Here is a 16898-nt window from a genome sequence, read left to right on the forward strand (position 1 = left end):
TAAACTACTGCTTTCCAAGATAGGAGCAGAAAACAATACCTGGTGATTATCTTTGCCAGACCATATTGCACTGGCAGTTAACTAACTCCAAGGCTCCACAAGACCATAAGGATTACTGTCCAATCCTGTAACGAATTTCTCTAACACTCTTCATTCGGGGCAGGCCCCCACAGTCTCCTAATTCCATGTCTTCCTCGGGCATGGTCTCCTCTGTGTTCCGTCTTCCCGGAGCTCTGCCCCACCAAGGTCTGGCCACACCAGCCAGGCAGAATCGTGACTTGACCGACCGCCATCCGAATTGGTTCACCTCCAAGGACCTGGGTCTCCTATTCAGCATTTGGTGCTCATTACTGACTAAATCAGTTAGATTAGGACTTGGGATCTTAGGGACCTGCAGGGGAACGTTCTGGAGGCTGTTGATGTCTAGGATCAAGGAGCTGGCAGACTCAGTTCTTGGTGGGGGCACTCTTCCAGGTTCGAAGAAGGGTGCCTTCTCGCTGGGCACTCACACGGCCTTTCTCGACAGTTTTATTTTGGAGGAGGAAGGGTCTCTTCTTTCTTCGGCACATCGGGGCCAAGCAGGTGGACGCCCTGTTGGAAACTGAAATGGATTTCCGTGTAATTCTCAAATCAGATCCGTGTGAGATTTTTCCGGAAAACCAAGTCCGCTGTTAAATCTGGTGGAATCCTACAATGTCATGAGCAAGTTTGGAAATCCTCCACACCGGACTTCACAAACCTCTGTTTTCCCATCTGAAAAATGGGGGTGGGGTGGGGAGAACAGCTCATGTTTGGTGAGCGCTTTGGCCAGTCGACACGCTGAGCCCTTAACTGGCATCATGTTACCACCTTCGCAACAACCCTTGGGAGTAGATACTGTTGTTGGCCCCTTTTTACTACTGTGGTCTGAATAACTTGCTCAGGATAGCTTGACTGGCCCAGGAGGAAGACTGGATCCTGCAGATCTAGCTCTTTGTAACTCTAGAGCCCAAGGGATGACCCTGTCGGGAGGATTAGGTGGGATAATGCACACGAAGGGGGCAGCATCGCCTGGCCTCTGCCTCACTTCAGTGGGCGATTATTTATCACGTACGTGCCCAGAGACCTTAAGGATTGTGCTTCATGTGGCACAGCTGGTACTTAGCAGAACCAGAAAGCCTATCGTGTGACCTTTATGTAAAGGAGAAACTTGTCCCTTATTTTCCTTTTGTGTCCTGCCTCCATAATCCCAATCCCTATTTGGCATGAAGGTGGTAGTTAGAACCTTCCGCTTGAATATGGCCACACTTGCTCCCCTACGCCAGGCACATCGCAAATTCCAGTTCTACTGGCCCATTTGTGATTCATTTTGGGTCATCATGGCATCCTGGAAGGGCTCACCTAGGAATGGGAACCTATCTGGCGTTTCAGGTGGCCCTTTGGCTCCCTGGGGTCTCTCCGCCTTCCTCCCCTGACCTTTAAACAGTTGAGCCATGGCCACACGTTGGAGGAAAGGCTGAGTTCGGAGAAGGCCAAGCGGGAATTTGCAGGAATTTTGTAAGGCTCAGGTGAGGGAGGAACTAGTTAGTGCTGTCCATTGCTCCTGCACGGGGGAGTCCCGTGTCTTGAACCTGCATTAGTGATTCAAGGGTTTGGATGGAACAGCCCTCATCAAAGTCCCCAAGAAAGGCCCCACTGCTCACTCATGCAGGCTTGAACTTGCCCCATTACTATACCCGTTCCTTCCTTCCCCTGGTGAAGCGAACCGTGGAGCAGATGACGTACAATCTCAAAGGGGCCTCGGTCTGAGACCGCTGGGTCCTGATCTGGGGTCACGATTGCCAGTCCCCCGTCTCCTCGTAGAATGCCTGTCTCCCTGAGCCCCTTCCTCCTTGCCCTCTCGATTCTTCCTTACCCCCTAGGTGTAATCACGGTCAGTGTATTCTTGGGTGTCTTTCCAAAACTTTGCTACGTCGAATTTCCTTTTTGTCAGGAAAAAAAAAACCTGGCATTCCGGACATTAGGATTTTTTTTCCCCACTTAATCGTAGATCTCCAACATCTTTCTCTATCGGCATGTTTTGACACGTTTAAAAATCAGCTGTATAATCCTCTAGTTTTGGAAAATACAGCTTCTTACTGAAATAACCCCTTATGGAAACATACCAGCTGCTCCCCATCACTTAGAGCGTTTCAGGAAACATCCTATATCTATTTTTGTCTAATTACATGAATTTATCTGTAAGATCAATTCCCAGCAATGCAATGGCCAAGTCAAAGGGCACGCGCATTTAAAATGGATAGATATTGGGGCGCCTGGGTGGCGCAGTCGGTTAAGCGTCCGACCTCAGCCAGGTCACGATCTCGCGGTCCGTGAGTTCGAGCCCCGCGTCGGGCTCTGGGCTGATGGCTCGGAGCCTGGAGCCTGTTTCCGATTCTGTGTCTCCCTCTCTCTCTGCCCCTCCCCCGTTCATGCTCTGTCTCTCTCTGTCCCAAAAATAAATAAAAACGTTGAAAAAAAAAATTAAAAAAAATAAAATAAAATGGATAGATATTGAGAAATGTCTGTCACATTCGAGACTGTACATTAATTGTAAGCACGTTATGCCAGGGCTGGAAGATACAAAATACCCTGGGGCTTTGAGGGCCGGAAATGACCAGTTCTCTCTTTCCCAAAAGTGTTCTTCATAGGAGCTATATCGTGTCTCTTGCTAACCAAGTTCTCTTGGTAGGAGAGAAAAATAATTTCACTCTACTAACTAAAAAACTTCCTTCTGGAGTTACTTTATTTATTTCTTAATGTTTATTTATTTTTGAGAGACAGAGAGAGAGAGAGGCAGCATGAGCCGGGGAGGGGCAGAGAGAGGGGGAGACACAGAATCCAAAGCAGGCTCCGGGCTCCAAGCCGTCGGCACAGAGCCCGAAGTGGGGCTTGAACTCATAAACTGTGAGATCATGACCTGAGCCGAAGCCAGACCCTTAACCGACTGAGCCACCCAGGTGCCCCGGTGTTACTTTAAACACAGTATTTAAGTCAGGGGAGATGTCCCAAAGCAACACTGAAATGGTCCACTGCTCGCCTTTTTCCAGTTAAGGTGAAGTCGGGCTTCCTTGGGATCACACCCTGGGTGGGGGGGTGGTGGTGGTATGATTGAAGGGGGGAGTGTAGAGGGGGCCGGGCCTTGAAGCAAGCAAGAGCTTTTCTGCTAAGAGTAGATTGGGCATCGGGTGAATCTGGGTTTAAATCCCGACTCCAGCTTTTGCAAGAGAAGGCTTTTAATTTAGTTTACTGTCCAGGACCTCTGTAATCTTACAGGAATAATAAATTATGCTCACCTTGCTGAACACTTATGACACATAGCAAGCTGGGGTACTTAATAAATGGCCTGGCCCGATACCCCATGAATAGAAGGGGCCCAGTAATTACAGTGGCTATTACCAATAACAGATTTAGACTCCAATTGTCTCATGCAGACAGCTTGGGGCAGAGAGAACTGATGCATCTAGGGATCCTGGACCCTCTCCTGTTTCCCTCTACACGCCCGGCTCCTTCCACACCTGCCCCAGGACTTGAACTAGTTTCTCCGGTGTGGAGGTCCTTCCAGCTGGTGGACTGTGTCCTAGACCGGGCTCAGAGGGCGTTCATTTCGTCTGCACGGCGCTTAAACTGTGCAATGATTTAACTTGAATGGCGGCTGTTTCGCACCTAAAGTCAGACTTCTGGGTCGACTGCAAGCCTGGAAGTTCAGGGTCCACACACTCATGAGGTGACCCCGGCTGGAGTGAAGGAGCTACCACCATCTCTAGGCAGGGTAAGAGGGCTCTCGGCCCAATTGCTCCCGTGACCCCTGGGGACACTTAGGTTTGTGTCTGTGGTCAAAGCTCTTGAGCCGGCCGCTTGGCAATAAAGTCTTCAGGGAAGCTGTCGACCAGGCATGATGATGTGCAAATCCTATACTATTCGGGCCCTGGGGTATTTGATTCATTTTTTTATTAGTGCGGAAGCGGAAAGGGCAGGATCTTTTTACCCCTGCGTCCCTCTGGGGAAGATAAAGCTGATGTTAAAACACGCCAAGCTGAACGGTCTTGTGTGGTCCGATTCCAGCCCTTTGATACGGAATCACAGATATCATAGAACGTCAGTGTCAGGCCAGCCCACTTTCTCCCCCCAGATGAAACATGCAAGGCTCAGAGGGGGAGAGTGACTTGGCCACAGGCACCCCGCGAATTCGTGGCGAACTGGGACTTGTAACCGGGTGGTTTCACAGAGGCTGAAGAACGGCTTGTTTGTGCTGAAAGAATGAAGCTGTGTGGTGTTGGCGAGGAAATCAGGACCGCGTGCACAGCGGACACACTGAGCCGTGTTGCGTCACACGTTGCTGACCTCATGGCCACAGAGCCCTTTGTTTTCATCAAAAAGTTTGAGAGCACCCCTCGATCCCTGAAGCGTCCTTAGTGTCCATCTGTCCTTTGCAATACCCCTGCAGGTGCCCCTTCAGCCCCCGACCTCTGGGCGTCTGCGTCTTGTCTTGGGATGTGTTCACTGCCCCCGTGTCACCTCCACCAGTCGGCCTTCCAGGCCTTAACTGTCTTCCGCAGAGAGTCCTGGGTTTTCTTCTAAAGCAGTGGTTCCCACCGGGGACGATGTCGCCCCACCCCCCAGGAGACATCTGGCAATGTCCAGAGGCCTTTGGGTTGTTAAAACTGGCAGGGCCGGGGGCGCATAGGCGGCTCAGTTGGTTCAAGAGTCCGACTTCAGCTCAGGTCATGATTTCATGGTTCGTGGGTTCGAGCCCCGCGTCAGGCTCTGTGCTGACAGCTCAGAGCCTGGAGCCTGCTTCGGATTCTGTGTCTTCCTCTCTCTCTGCCCTTCCCCCACTCGCACTTTGTCTCTGTCTCTCTCAAAAATTAATAAACATTAAAAAAAAAAAAAACTGACAAGGGGAGGAGCGACTGGCATCTAGTAAGTACAGGACAGGGATGCTGTAAACAGCCTAGAATGCATAAGACAGCCCCTCCCCCAACAAAGACTGACCGGCCTCAAGCGTCCATGGTGTCAAGATTGAAAACCCCTACCTGAGGGGTGCCTGGGTGGCTGAGTCAGTTAAGCATCCGGCTTCCACTCAGGTCATGATCTCGTGGTCTGTGAGTTCGAGCCCCGCATCGGGCTCTGCCCTGGTGGTGTGGAACCTGCTTGGGATTCTCTCTTTCTCTCCCTCTCTCTGCCCTTCCCCCACTTGTGCTCTCTGTCTTTGGCTCTCTCTCGCTCTCTGTCTCTCTCAAAATAAATAAATAAACTTAAAAAACAAAAACGAAAAACCTCCTTGGAAGTAAGGACCACAGCAGGGAACAGGAGACCAGGTTTTGTTTCCACTTAGCACAAGGAGAGTCCTCTGACTGGAAGTGGGCCCCTGATCATTGGTGTTATTTTTGCAAGCTGCTTTTTATTTTCTTCCTCCCGGTGCCTCCCCTAATGCCCCACCTGGGACTTTTTTACCTGGCTGTCACCGTCCCAAATTTTTGAAAACTCAAGGCTTTGGGTGCATGCTGAGGCACGTCCTTATAACGATTAAGCCAAATTATCCGGAGCCTTCTACACTGATCCAGGATGTTCCTCGGGTGTGCCTGTATTTCCTGTCCTCAAATGTTCTGCCTGTTTCAAAGAAGCCAAAGCAGGAAAGATCGCCTTGAAAATACACCTTTATTCAGATTCCACCATAGCTGGCTGTGCCATGATGGGCAAGTTACTTAACCTCTCTGTGCCTCCGTATCCTCGTCTGTAAACCAGAGTTGATGGCGCGCCCTGTAGTGTTTCTGAGGGGATTAAAGGAGACAATAGCTGGTGCCCGATAAAGATTTAGCGGCTCTGATTACTAATATTAATATTATTAACTTGCTAGGCTCACTACATTTTCTCAAGGGCATATTTGTGAGATTTCATTGGTGTTTGGTGGGAAAAGAGGTCTGTGGCCAAATGTTTTGGGGAGCCTTGGGTCTAAAGGAGTAAAATCGCTTTCGGGTTTTAGGACCTGCCAAAGTCTTGGATGTCCTGATACTGTCCTGCCTTTCCATGCATAGGTGGGGGGTGGGGATGTGGGTGGGGCGGGGGGTGGGGGGAGGGAGCACTTTGCCAGGGGATTTAACCAGAGTCGTTTTCTTTCGAAGAGTATCTCAATCTCCCTGAATCCCACCCAACCCCCACCCCTTAATATTTCAAGGGATTAGGGTTCCAGGGAGCACACTCTGGGAAGTGCTGTTCTCGGGTGAAGCCAGGCTTCCTCTTGCCTGTGACCAAAGCAGATTTCGTGCATCGTAACTGTCAGAAACAGCAAAGCCCTGAGAAGCCAGCCAGCTTCTCTGTCTCCTTTTTTGGACAGAGACGGACTCTTTATACTCGGTCTTGTTTGTGTTTTTGATTCTTAGATTAGACAGAGTTCCTGGCGACGGGGATTCCTGTGTCCTTGTATTTTTCTGTTGTGTTTTTTGGTGTTTTTCTGACTTTTAAGGCAGCTGACCAACATTGCAATTAGAAGGAACCCAGTTCATTGACATGTTGCTCAGAACTTTCCCCCGAGCCCTCTTGAGTATATTTAGAAACTATTTTATAATTTTTATAATTTTTAGTTGACTGAATGAGTGAGTGATTGAACCGGCGGGGGAGGGGTGTGGGGGGCGCGGTTAGGGGACCGAGGATCCGAAGTGGGCTCTGTGCTCACACCAGACAGCCCCATGCGGGGCTCGAACCCACCAACCGTGAGATCATGACCTGAGCTGAAATTGGATGCTTAACCGACTCAGCCACCCAGGTGCCCCTTGGTACTATTTTAAAAATGTTTCATTGCACACTAACAGAAGTGTACTTAACACTACGGAACTGTGCACTCAAATGGTTAAGGTGGTCAATTTTATGTAATGTGTGTTTTAGCATAAAGAAGAAAAAAGGAAACCAGAAGTTTTCATGGAAGTGAATACTTTGTATCAGAAAAGTGCACGGGGCCGCCTTGGTAGCTCAGTGGGTTAAGTGTCCAACTCCTGATTTCCACTCCGGTCGTATCTCCAGGTTTGGGAGTTTGAGCCCCAGATTATGCTCTGAGCTGACAGTGCAGAGCCTGCTTGGGATTTTCTCTCTGTTCCTCTCTCTCTGCCCCTCTCCTACTCTCTCTCAAAATAAATAAATAAACTTAAAAAAAAAAAAAAAAAAGGCAGCAGAACATCAGCCCCGTAAGCCCCCCTCGGCTTCTGTTCTTCCAGTTAAGACATCTGACTTGTGTCACCATAGGGACATTTTTGCTTGGTTTTGAACCCTCCTATCAACAGAATCACGTAGTATGTCCTTTTTTTTTTTTTTTTTTTTTTTTTAAATTTTTTTTTCAACGTTTATTTATTTTTGGGACAGAGAGAGACAGAACATGAACGGGGGAGGGGCAGAGAGAGAGGGAGACACAGAATCGGAAACAGGCTCCAGGCTCTGAGCCATCAGCCCAGAGCCTGACGCGGGGCTCGAACTCACGGACCGCGAGATCGTGACCTGGCTGAAGTCGGACGCTTAACCGACTGCGCCACCCAGGCACCCCAAGTATGTCCTTTTTTGCATTTGCCTTCTTGGTTCAAATGTGCACGTGAGGCACTGTGTTGGGTACCTGCTAGGGTCGGTTCACTTACTGCAAATTCTCCGTCGAGCTTCTGCCAAGCCCATCGGGCTCACATGGGAGGCAGAAGGGCAGGGGCTGTGGAATCAGACGTGGGCTCAGAACCTGGCTCTCTTACCGTTGAGCTGTGTGACCTCAAGCAGATGCCGTCACCTCTCTGGGCCTCTGTGTCCGTATCTGTTAGGGGCAGCTGACCGTAACGCGAGATTCCCAAGAGCGTGCTGATGTTACTTGCTGACTCCGCTGTGAGTGTTGACTTCCCCTGCTGGTATTCAGAAGACTTGGCCCCGGCAATGACCTACGGGCCAAGTGGGAGGCGTGTGACAGCGATATGGCTTACACACGGAAGACAGTGGCACGCAGGTGATACAGTAGCATTTTTCCTTTTAAAGAAAAAGGTCAAGCGTGCAGAAGTCAATGCAACAGCGTAACCCACCTGAGGCACCCCATCCCTCAACCCCAGGTTTGTTACTTCAGCTACAACTCCTTCCCACTGGCTCTGAAAAGAAGGCGCCCTAAATACATTTTAAAAGTTTACTCATTTAAGTGATCTCTACGCCCAGGGTGGGGCTCGAACTCATGACCCCGAGATCAAGAGTTGCGTGCTCTTCTGACTGAGCCAGCCAGGCACCCTGGAAGGGACCCTAAATAGATGGAACCACAGTGCCATTGTCACACCGAAGAATTTAACAGATTCCCTAATATAAAGGATATTGTGTTAATGTTTGATTTTTCTTGATTATCTCCTACATTTTGCTTTCTGGAGGCATGGGTCGGGACTTTGTTTTTTCTTACAACCGCATTCACTTTCTCAAAACTTTCCATGTGAGGGGTGGCTTTTTATTTTATTTTATTTTTTTAAGGTTTCTTTATTTTTTTGAGAGAGCGCAAGCAGGGGAGGGATAGAGAGAGAGGGGGACAGAGGATCTAAAGCGGGCTCTGTGCTGATGGCAGAGAGCCTGGTGTGGGGCTCGAACTCATGAACCGTGAGATGGTGACCTTAGCCGAAGTCAGAAGGTCAACTGACTGAGCCACCCGGGAGCCCCAGGGGTGGCTTTTTAAAAATGTGAAATGTGCCCTTGATTCTGATTTGCCCTGTATGTGTGCGTTGTGGGGAGAGAATGTGTGTTTCTTCCCCTTCCTCTCTCCCTGTTAGTCTTTTATTGTCCTTGTTTGACTTTTTCATTGTGAAAACGTTCCAACATATGCCCAAGTAGAGAGGTCACTAGGACACCCCCCCCCCCCCAGGCACCTAGCGCTCCACTTTGGTAATGATCAAACTGGGCTTTGTTTGTCTTCATCTCCCGCTTTTCCTCTGTGTCTCAGAGCCCCCCCACCCCCAACTGCTTCTAGTTTATAAATTTCTCTCCTTTTTTTTCTGTATGTTCTTAAAGAAATGGAGTCATTTGTCTTATGCTTTCCCACCTGTGGATTTCATTGCACCCCCCCTTCCCCCCCTGACAGTATATACTGTGTTCCCTGTGCCTGTGTTTCCTGGGGGTGTTGGACCCAGAGGCTTTGCCTGCTTTGGCCCCCATCCCCACCCCTTTTCATTTCTGGAAGAATATTTCCTTGGTGGTAGAGGCACTTTCTATGGCTTCCCATCTGGGGGCACATCGTTCTGATCGACTCCTTACTATGATGGTTAATGTTGATTAACACGTTTAGGTGACCCCCTCCTGATGTATCCATGATAAAGTGCTCTATCCACTTTTCATCTTACACCGTGGGTCTGAAAGTATAGACCCCAGACCCACATTCCTCATCATCACCCAGGAACTTGTTAAAAATGCCAATCCGGGGGTGCAAGTGAGAGAGGGGCAGAGAGAGAGAGCATCCCAAGAGGGGCAGAGGGAGAGAGAGAGGCAGAAAGAGAGAGAGAGAAGCCAGGCTTGAGCTTGAGCTCGAGACGTGGGACTCGAACTCATGAACTGTGAGATCATGACCCGAGCCGAAGTCAGATGCTTGATGACTGAGCCACCCAGGTGCCCTAGACGGGAGTATTTTTTAATGTCAGTTTAAAGTGAGGTTTTGGTGGGGGGAGTGGGATGCTCTTGGGATGATGTCCTAAGCAAAACCCGTAAGAATTTAAAAATGCAGGTAATGTGATTGTTAAACCCAGGGCCATGTGTCTGTCTGCAATTCTTTGTTTCACTCCTTTTGAATGACGAAGTGATTATTCAGATTTGGGGAATAATTTGCTCATTTCTCCATCTTGTTAAAAATGAGCTACTAGATCATGACTCAGGGGAAAAGTAACCACCCCCTCTGAGCTTATCAGTTTCTTATCATTGTTATTTTCACCCCTGAAGGAGCAGAGGGGCGGTCGGAGTACTTGCCTGTCCTTTCCTGCCTTGTAGTCTGTGTCTCAGGAGTTGGCTGCCCATTTGTGAGATGTGGGGGTTATTTGGGTGAACTCAAAGAAGCTGTGAATTCTTCTCTGCTGAAGTAGGGCGTCAACCACACAGTATGTCTTGGTGGCTATACATCCTAACTCAGCCTATGTCTTCATTCCTGGAGGCACAGCAGCAGTGGGTGGGGGAGGACCGCTGGGGCAGGTGGGAGGAGCTGGCTGGCAGCAAATGTTACTAGGGCAGGGGCAGCTCCTGCAGGAACGGTCTGGAACGGGCTGCTAGACAGAACATTAAGAATCTGTTGCCTCAGCACCTGCCTGGTTGACACATCCAGACGGTGGGAGGAAGAATGGGCTCCGGTCACTGACTTGGAGTTGTACATACAGACTTTTCTTTGTCAATTACTTAGTGACCTCGAGGAACTAAGGGAAGTCAGAATCAAGGTTTTGCTTCCCTCCCCGCCCCCCATTCGTTACCAGTTTGCAAAATAACGTCTTCGTTCCCCAGCATCTTACCTGGCTGGCCTTTAAAATTTATTTTAATCATCATGCCTCGTGGGTTTAAACGTATTCATCTCTCTATTCTTACCTTTACTTTTCTTACTGATGTTCAAACTCTGCCATATTGGACCAGATAGAACCATAGTTTAAGATTTTAGCATACAATATTCTAGACTAATTTTTTAAGTAATCTCTACACCCAACGTGGGGCTCGAACTGAGATCAAGGGTCACACGCTCCACCGACTGAGTCAGCCAGGTGTCCCGGTGTTCTAGAATTTTATTTTTATTTTTTAATGTTATTTATTTATTTATTTATTTTTGAGAGAGCGAGAGAGAGAACACAGGCAAGGGAGGGACAGAGAGAGAGGGAGACACAGAATCTGAATTAGGCTCCAGGCTCCGAGCTGTCAGCATAGAGCCCGACGCGGGGCTCGAACCCACAAACTGTGAGATTGTGACCTGAGCTGAAGTTGGACGTTTAACCACCTGAGCCACCCACGCGCCCCTATAGTGTTCTAGACTATTTTTTTAAAGTACTCTGTACACCCAATGTGGGGCTCAAACTCATAGCCCTGAGATCAAGGGTCTCAAGCTCCACCAACTGAGCCAGCCAGGCTCAGTGTTGCAGACTTTTAAACATGTATACACACACACACACACACACACACACACACACACACACACATATATAATTATAAATATATTTATTATTGTAAATATTTCAATCAGCTTTATTACGATAGAATCTACATACAGTAAAACTCACCATTTTTTAAAAAATTCACTGGCTTTTTTTTTTTTAATTTTTTTTTTTAACGTTTATTTATTTTTGAGACAGAGAGAGACAGAGCATGAATGGGGGAGGGACAGAGAGAGAGGGAGACACAGAATCCGAAGCAGGCTTCAGGCTCTGAGCCATCAGCCCAGAGCCCAATGCGGGGCTCGAACTCACGGACCGCGAGATCGTGACCTGAGCTGAAGTCGGACACTTAACCGACTGAGCCACCCAGGCGCCCCAAAAATTCACTGGCTTTTAAGTATGCATACAGCCCAGTGAGTTTTGAGAACTACGTACCGATGTGTAATCACCACCATGATCAGAATATAGAAAATGTTCCTCCCTCCTCCGGAAGTTCCTTTGTGCCTCTTGGCAGTCCGTTCCCCTCCCTGTGCTGGCAGCTCACTACTGATCTGCTTTCTGTCGTAGTGGTTTTGCCGTTTCTTGACTTGGAGGTCAGTGAAGTCATTGAGCCTTTTGGGTCTGGCTTCTTTGGCTCTGCATAATGCTTTTGAGATTTGTCTGTTTTTCCCCCGCTGAGTATTCTATTTATACATAATTGTTAAAGCATCTTTCAGTGTTTATTTTGAGAGAGAGCATGTGTGCGTGAGCATGGGAGGAGGTGAGAGGCAGAGAGAGAAGGAGAGAGAGAATTCCAAGTAGGCTCCACACTTTGGGCTCAGCACAGAGCCCCGACGTGGGGCTCATTCTTCCAGCCGAGAGATCATGACCTGAGCCGAAATCAAGAGTTGGACGCTTAACCAACTGAGCCACCCAGGTGCCCCTGTACATAATTTTAACTTGGACATACATCATGAATATCTTTGCACAATCAGTGGTCACCTATTGTATGATTCCATTGATAGGAAATGTGTAGGAAAGACAAAGCCCTAGAGACAGAGAGTAGATGAGTGGGTGCCAGGGACTGGGGATGGAAACGGGGAATGTGGGCAGACCAGCGCAAGGGATGCCTTTTTTGGGGTGATGGGAATGTTCCAAATTTCGTTGTAGTGATAGATGCACAAGTCTGTAAATTTGCTAAAAGTCACTGAATTGTACGTTTACAGGAGAGAATTTTATGGCATGGAAGTGGCCTTTGGATGAGTAGGTTAAAAGAAAAGGGTGAAATTTTGGCATAAACGCAAGCCACATCCTTGTGCGGCTCTTAGCCCTTGTCTGTTGCCTTAGGCTGAACTCCTAGCAATGGAACTGCACGTGAAAGGGTTTGCAGAGATGTTCAAGTTTTTCCATCCATAAGGGTGGCCTGTGCAGAGGCCCAGCCCCTCCAATGCCTGACAACACCCGGAATTACTGATAGTTTTCATCTCAGCCAAGCTGATAGGAGAAAGTCAACATCTCACTACTTTCAGATTCTTCCTTTACTGGTGAGGTCGAGCACCTTTTTCTCATGTGTAGTGGCCGTTGGAAGCTTTTTGTAAAAAAAACAAAAAAAACAAAACAAAAAAACCGATTTTTGTTGATCATAAGTTTAACAAAAAATTAGGGAACCCCAAATACGGTAGGGGCGCCTGGGTGGCCCAGTCGGTGGAGCGTCCAACTTCGGCTCAGGTTATGATCTCGCGGTTCATGAGTTTGAGCCCCGCGTTGGGCTCTGTGCTGATGGCTCAGGGCCTGGAGCCCGCTTCGGATTCTGTGTCTCCCTCTCTCTCTCCTCCTCCCCCGCTCACTCCCTGTCTCTCCCTCAAAAGTAAACACTTTGAAAAATTTAAAAGCTACAAAGACAGTCAAAATACATAATTAAAAGTATACCCATGTTCACAATAGCTAAAACATGGAGGCCAGTCAGGCGCCTATCAACAAACCAACGGAGGAGCCAAATAGGGTGTATACATCCTGCAGAATAGTATTCCGCCTTGAAGAGGAACGGAATTCTGACACATTTGCCAGCCTAGATGAACTCTGAGGACACGATGCTGAGGCCAGTCACCAAAAGACAAACACCACTTGTACGAGGAACTTAGGGCAGTCAGAGTCCTAGAGACGGGAAGTAGAACGCTGGTTGCCGGGGGCCGGGGGAGGGGAGTGGGGAGTTAGTGTTTCCTGGGGACAGGGTTGCAGTTCTGCACGATGTAAAAAGTTCTCAAGGTGGATGGGGGTGACAGTTCCACCCCAGTATGAATGCACTTCATGCCGCCGAACTGCAATGACCCCTAAAAATGGTTGATAGCAAATTTTGTGCTACGTATATTTTACCACGATGGAAAAAACTGGGAAAAAATGATAGAGAGTGAAAATCCCAGGGGTGCTTGGGTGGCTCAGTCGGTTGAGCATCCGACTTCAGCTCAGGTCATGATCTCGCGGTTTGTGAGTTTGAGTCCCACATCTGGCTCTCAGCTGTCAGCACGGAGCCCGCTTCAGATGGTCTGTCCCTCTCTCTCTACCTCTCCCCAACTTGTGCTCGCTCTCTTTCTCTCTCAAAAATAAACATTTAAAAAAGAAAGTGAAAGGCCCCTCACACTTATACTCAAGTGCATATTTCTCCATTTTTTTTTGCCTGTATTATTCTAAATATTTTTTTTTCTTTATTAAATGTTTATTTCGAGAGAGTGAGAGTTGAAAGGGGGAAGGGCAGAGGGAGAGGGAGACAGAGGATCTGAATGAAGCAGGCTCTGTGCTGACAGGAGAGAGAGCCAAATGTGCCACTTGAACCCACGAACTGTAAGATCATGACCTGAGCTGAAGTTGAGCGTTTAACCAACTGAGCCACCCAGGTGCCTTGTATTCTAAATACTTTAAAATAAAAATGGGGTATTATACCTACTGTTTACACTCTCCCCTTTATTTCATTTTTTTAAAAGCTTTACTGAGATATAATTCACGTGCCATGTAATTCACTCATTTAAATGGTACAATTGAATGGCTTTGAGCATATTCACCAAGCTGTACGTCCGCAGCTACAATAAATTCCAGAACATTGCCATTACCCCTAAAGAAGCCCTGTACCCCTTAGCTGTCACTCTCCCAGGCCCTGGCAACCACCAATCTGCTTGAATCTCTGTGGATCTGCCTGTTGTGGACATTTCATATAAAGGGCAGCCTACAGTCTGTGACACCTTGCAACTGGATTGTTTGACTTGGCGTAATTTTTTTGAGATTCTTCCGTGGTGCGGCATGGATCAGTACTTCTGTCCTTTTTCAGGCTGAATAATATTCCACTGCATGGATAGACCGCATTTTATTTATCCGTTCTATCTGTCCACGGACACCTTGGTTCCTTCCCTGTGTTAGCCATTGTGAGGAATGCTTCTGTGAACATTCGCTACGAGGTTTTGTGTGGACGTCTGTCTTCTTTCCTCTTGGGTTTACACTTGGGAATGGAATTGTTGGATCCTATGGTATCTCTGGGCTTAACTATTTGAAGAACGCCTCTCTTTTATTTTTATAGTAAACAGTAAGATGTGGACCTCTTTGGATGTCCACGCACGTAGACCTCATTCTTGCTTCGAGACCCCTGGATAGTAGTATCTTGTCGCATGAAAATAACGTGGTTTGTGGATCCGGTGCCATGATGGCTGACAATAGGCAATGATGCAGAGTCCCTCTCATGAGGGACTTTGAGTTGTTTGCATTCTTTGGCCACATAAACATACCGCACGGAACATCCTCCTACTTGGCAGAATGTTCCCTAGGCATGCGAGGCAAGGGCTTCGACCATCTTTGGGGCTCGGTTCTGGCCCAATACTGATGCTGTCACTTTGTTCCACAGGGGACCAACCAGGCACCATGGCGCAGAAGGGCCAGCTCAGCGATGATGAGAAGTTCCTCTTTGTGGACAAAAACTTCGTCAACAGCCCGGTGGCCCAGGCCGACTGGGCCGCCAAGAAGCTGGTCTGGGTCCCTTCGGAGAAGCAGGGCTTCGAGGCAGCCAGCATCAAGGAGGAGAAAGGGGACGAGGTGATCGTGGAGCTGGTGGAGAATGGCAAGAAGGTGACGGTCGGCAAAGATGACATCCAGAAGATGAACCCGCCCAAATTCTCCAAGGTGGAGGACATGGCAGAGCTGACCTGCCTCAATGAGGCCTCTGTGCTGCACAACCTGAGGGAGAGGTACTTCTCCGGGCTCATCTACGTGAGTGTCTCGGGGCAGCCGGTCCCTTCGTGCAGGCCTACGGGTTGGGAGGGGGAAAGTTTCGTTGGAGAGGGGCCCCATGGTGACGTGGGATCGTTCAGACTTGGGTCCAGACCTCAGCCCCGCCCCACTTAGTTCGGTGCCACCAGAAAATGCTGCCACTCACCAAAGCCTCAGTTTACCTGTAGGTGAAATGGGAATACCCCCCCCCCCCCCGCATGTGAAGGAAGTGCAGAGATGGCACGTGACCCCACGTGCGACGTGCCAAGGGACATCTTGGAGGTGACGAGGTGTGCGAAACCTCTTGGGAAAGCTGGACCCCCTGGGCAGCCAGGCGGGAGGCGACCTGCGGGTCTGGCTAGGTTCTGCGGAGGCCTTCCCTGGCACAAATGGGAATGCCTAGATTGGACCCGGGACTCCTCTGGGTCGGCCGTGCAGACCAGAGCTGCCCTGTTCACTCTGGTAGCCACCGGCCACCTGCGGCTAACTAAATTTAGACGCAAGTTCCTTAGAAGTCGGAATGCATCTCTTTGGTGGCACTGGCCAATATCCGGTGCTCGACCGCCACCTGAGGCTGGTGGCTGCTGCATTGCATTGCACACTTCTGTCCCCGCAGGGAGTCCTGTGGGGCAGCCTGGGATAGATGATGGGGGACGATGTGACTCAGGGGGTGCGCAGGTTCCTTGTGGGTTTGGACCGACTCCCCGGAGCCAAAGGGACCTCGGTGGCCCCCTGGTGTTCAACTGCTGGGCAGAGGGCCCTCCGGGTTAGACTCGGTCTCTTTGCCTCTCGGAAAGGGCACGCCGATCCCTTGGGTGAGTTACCTCATTTCTCTGGCATTTCGTTGCCTTCTCTATGAAATGAATGCAACAAGAGTACTGTCCTCACGGAGTGGGTTACGCTGAAAAGAAAGCACTTGTCACGCGGCTGGGCACATTGTCAGCGCTCACAACGCTCGGTGTTACTGCTGGTTATGCTGTTGTTAGGGTCTTGTTTCTTGGATCATTTGCAAATTGGCAAAGACAGTCACTTCATCATTGTGCCCTCCGACCCCGTCCCTTACATGTTGCCGCGTGAAAATTACCAAAGCAAAGCAAACCAAAAAAAACCCCTTGTCATCTATAAAAATGCTCTGCAGACTTTTTTTCCTAATTAGGAAATTAAGTCACGTTCATCGCAGGAGATTCGGAAAGTTCTGAAAAGCACAGCCGACACAGAAACCCGTCCTCGCCCAGAGATCACAAACTGATAAGATGTTGCCATGTTCTCGGTCTTTCTCTGTGACTATGGTACATGTTTACCTATTTACGAGCCTGTGCACATAGGTTAGTGGCTCGCTCTCTCTTCTGCATAGGTCAAGGCCGAGCATTCCCACATTTCCATTATAACCCCCCAAAATACCCTCTTAGGGGCTATGTAATCTCTAGGGTGACCCATGGTGTGTAACTTGACACGTCTTACCTCATTTAACCAGCAGACCATCCGCTGAAAAGTATGCTTGTCCCATTTTACAGATGAGCAAGCTGAGGCTCAGAGAGCTAAAGCCTG

General features: G+C 49.0%; 1 protein-coding gene across 4 annotated transcripts in view; it reads left to right on the forward strand.

The window, feature by feature from the left end:
- The window catches only part of MYH11 (myosin heavy chain 11), a 126192-nt gene that overhangs the window by 2286 nt on the left and 107008 nt on the right, over positions 1 to 16898 (forward strand). For all 4 annotated transcript variants that reach the window (XM_045461423.1, XM_045461424.1, XM_045461425.1 and 1 more), the window contains exon 2: positions 14989 to 15350. In XM_045461423.1, the coding sequence (XP_045317379.1) occupies positions 15006 to 15350 (345 nt within the window). In that variant the 5' untranslated portion in view covers positions 14989 to 15005. The remainder of the gene's footprint in view (positions 1 to 14988; positions 15351 to 16898) is intronic.

The sequence above is a fragment of the Leopardus geoffroyi genome, chromosome E3, assembly GCF_018350155.1.
Source record: "Leopardus geoffroyi isolate Oge1 chromosome E3, O.geoffroyi_Oge1_pat1.0, whole genome shotgun sequence".
NCBI classification, from domain to species: Eukaryota; Metazoa; Chordata; class Mammalia; order Carnivora; family Felidae; genus Leopardus; species Leopardus geoffroyi.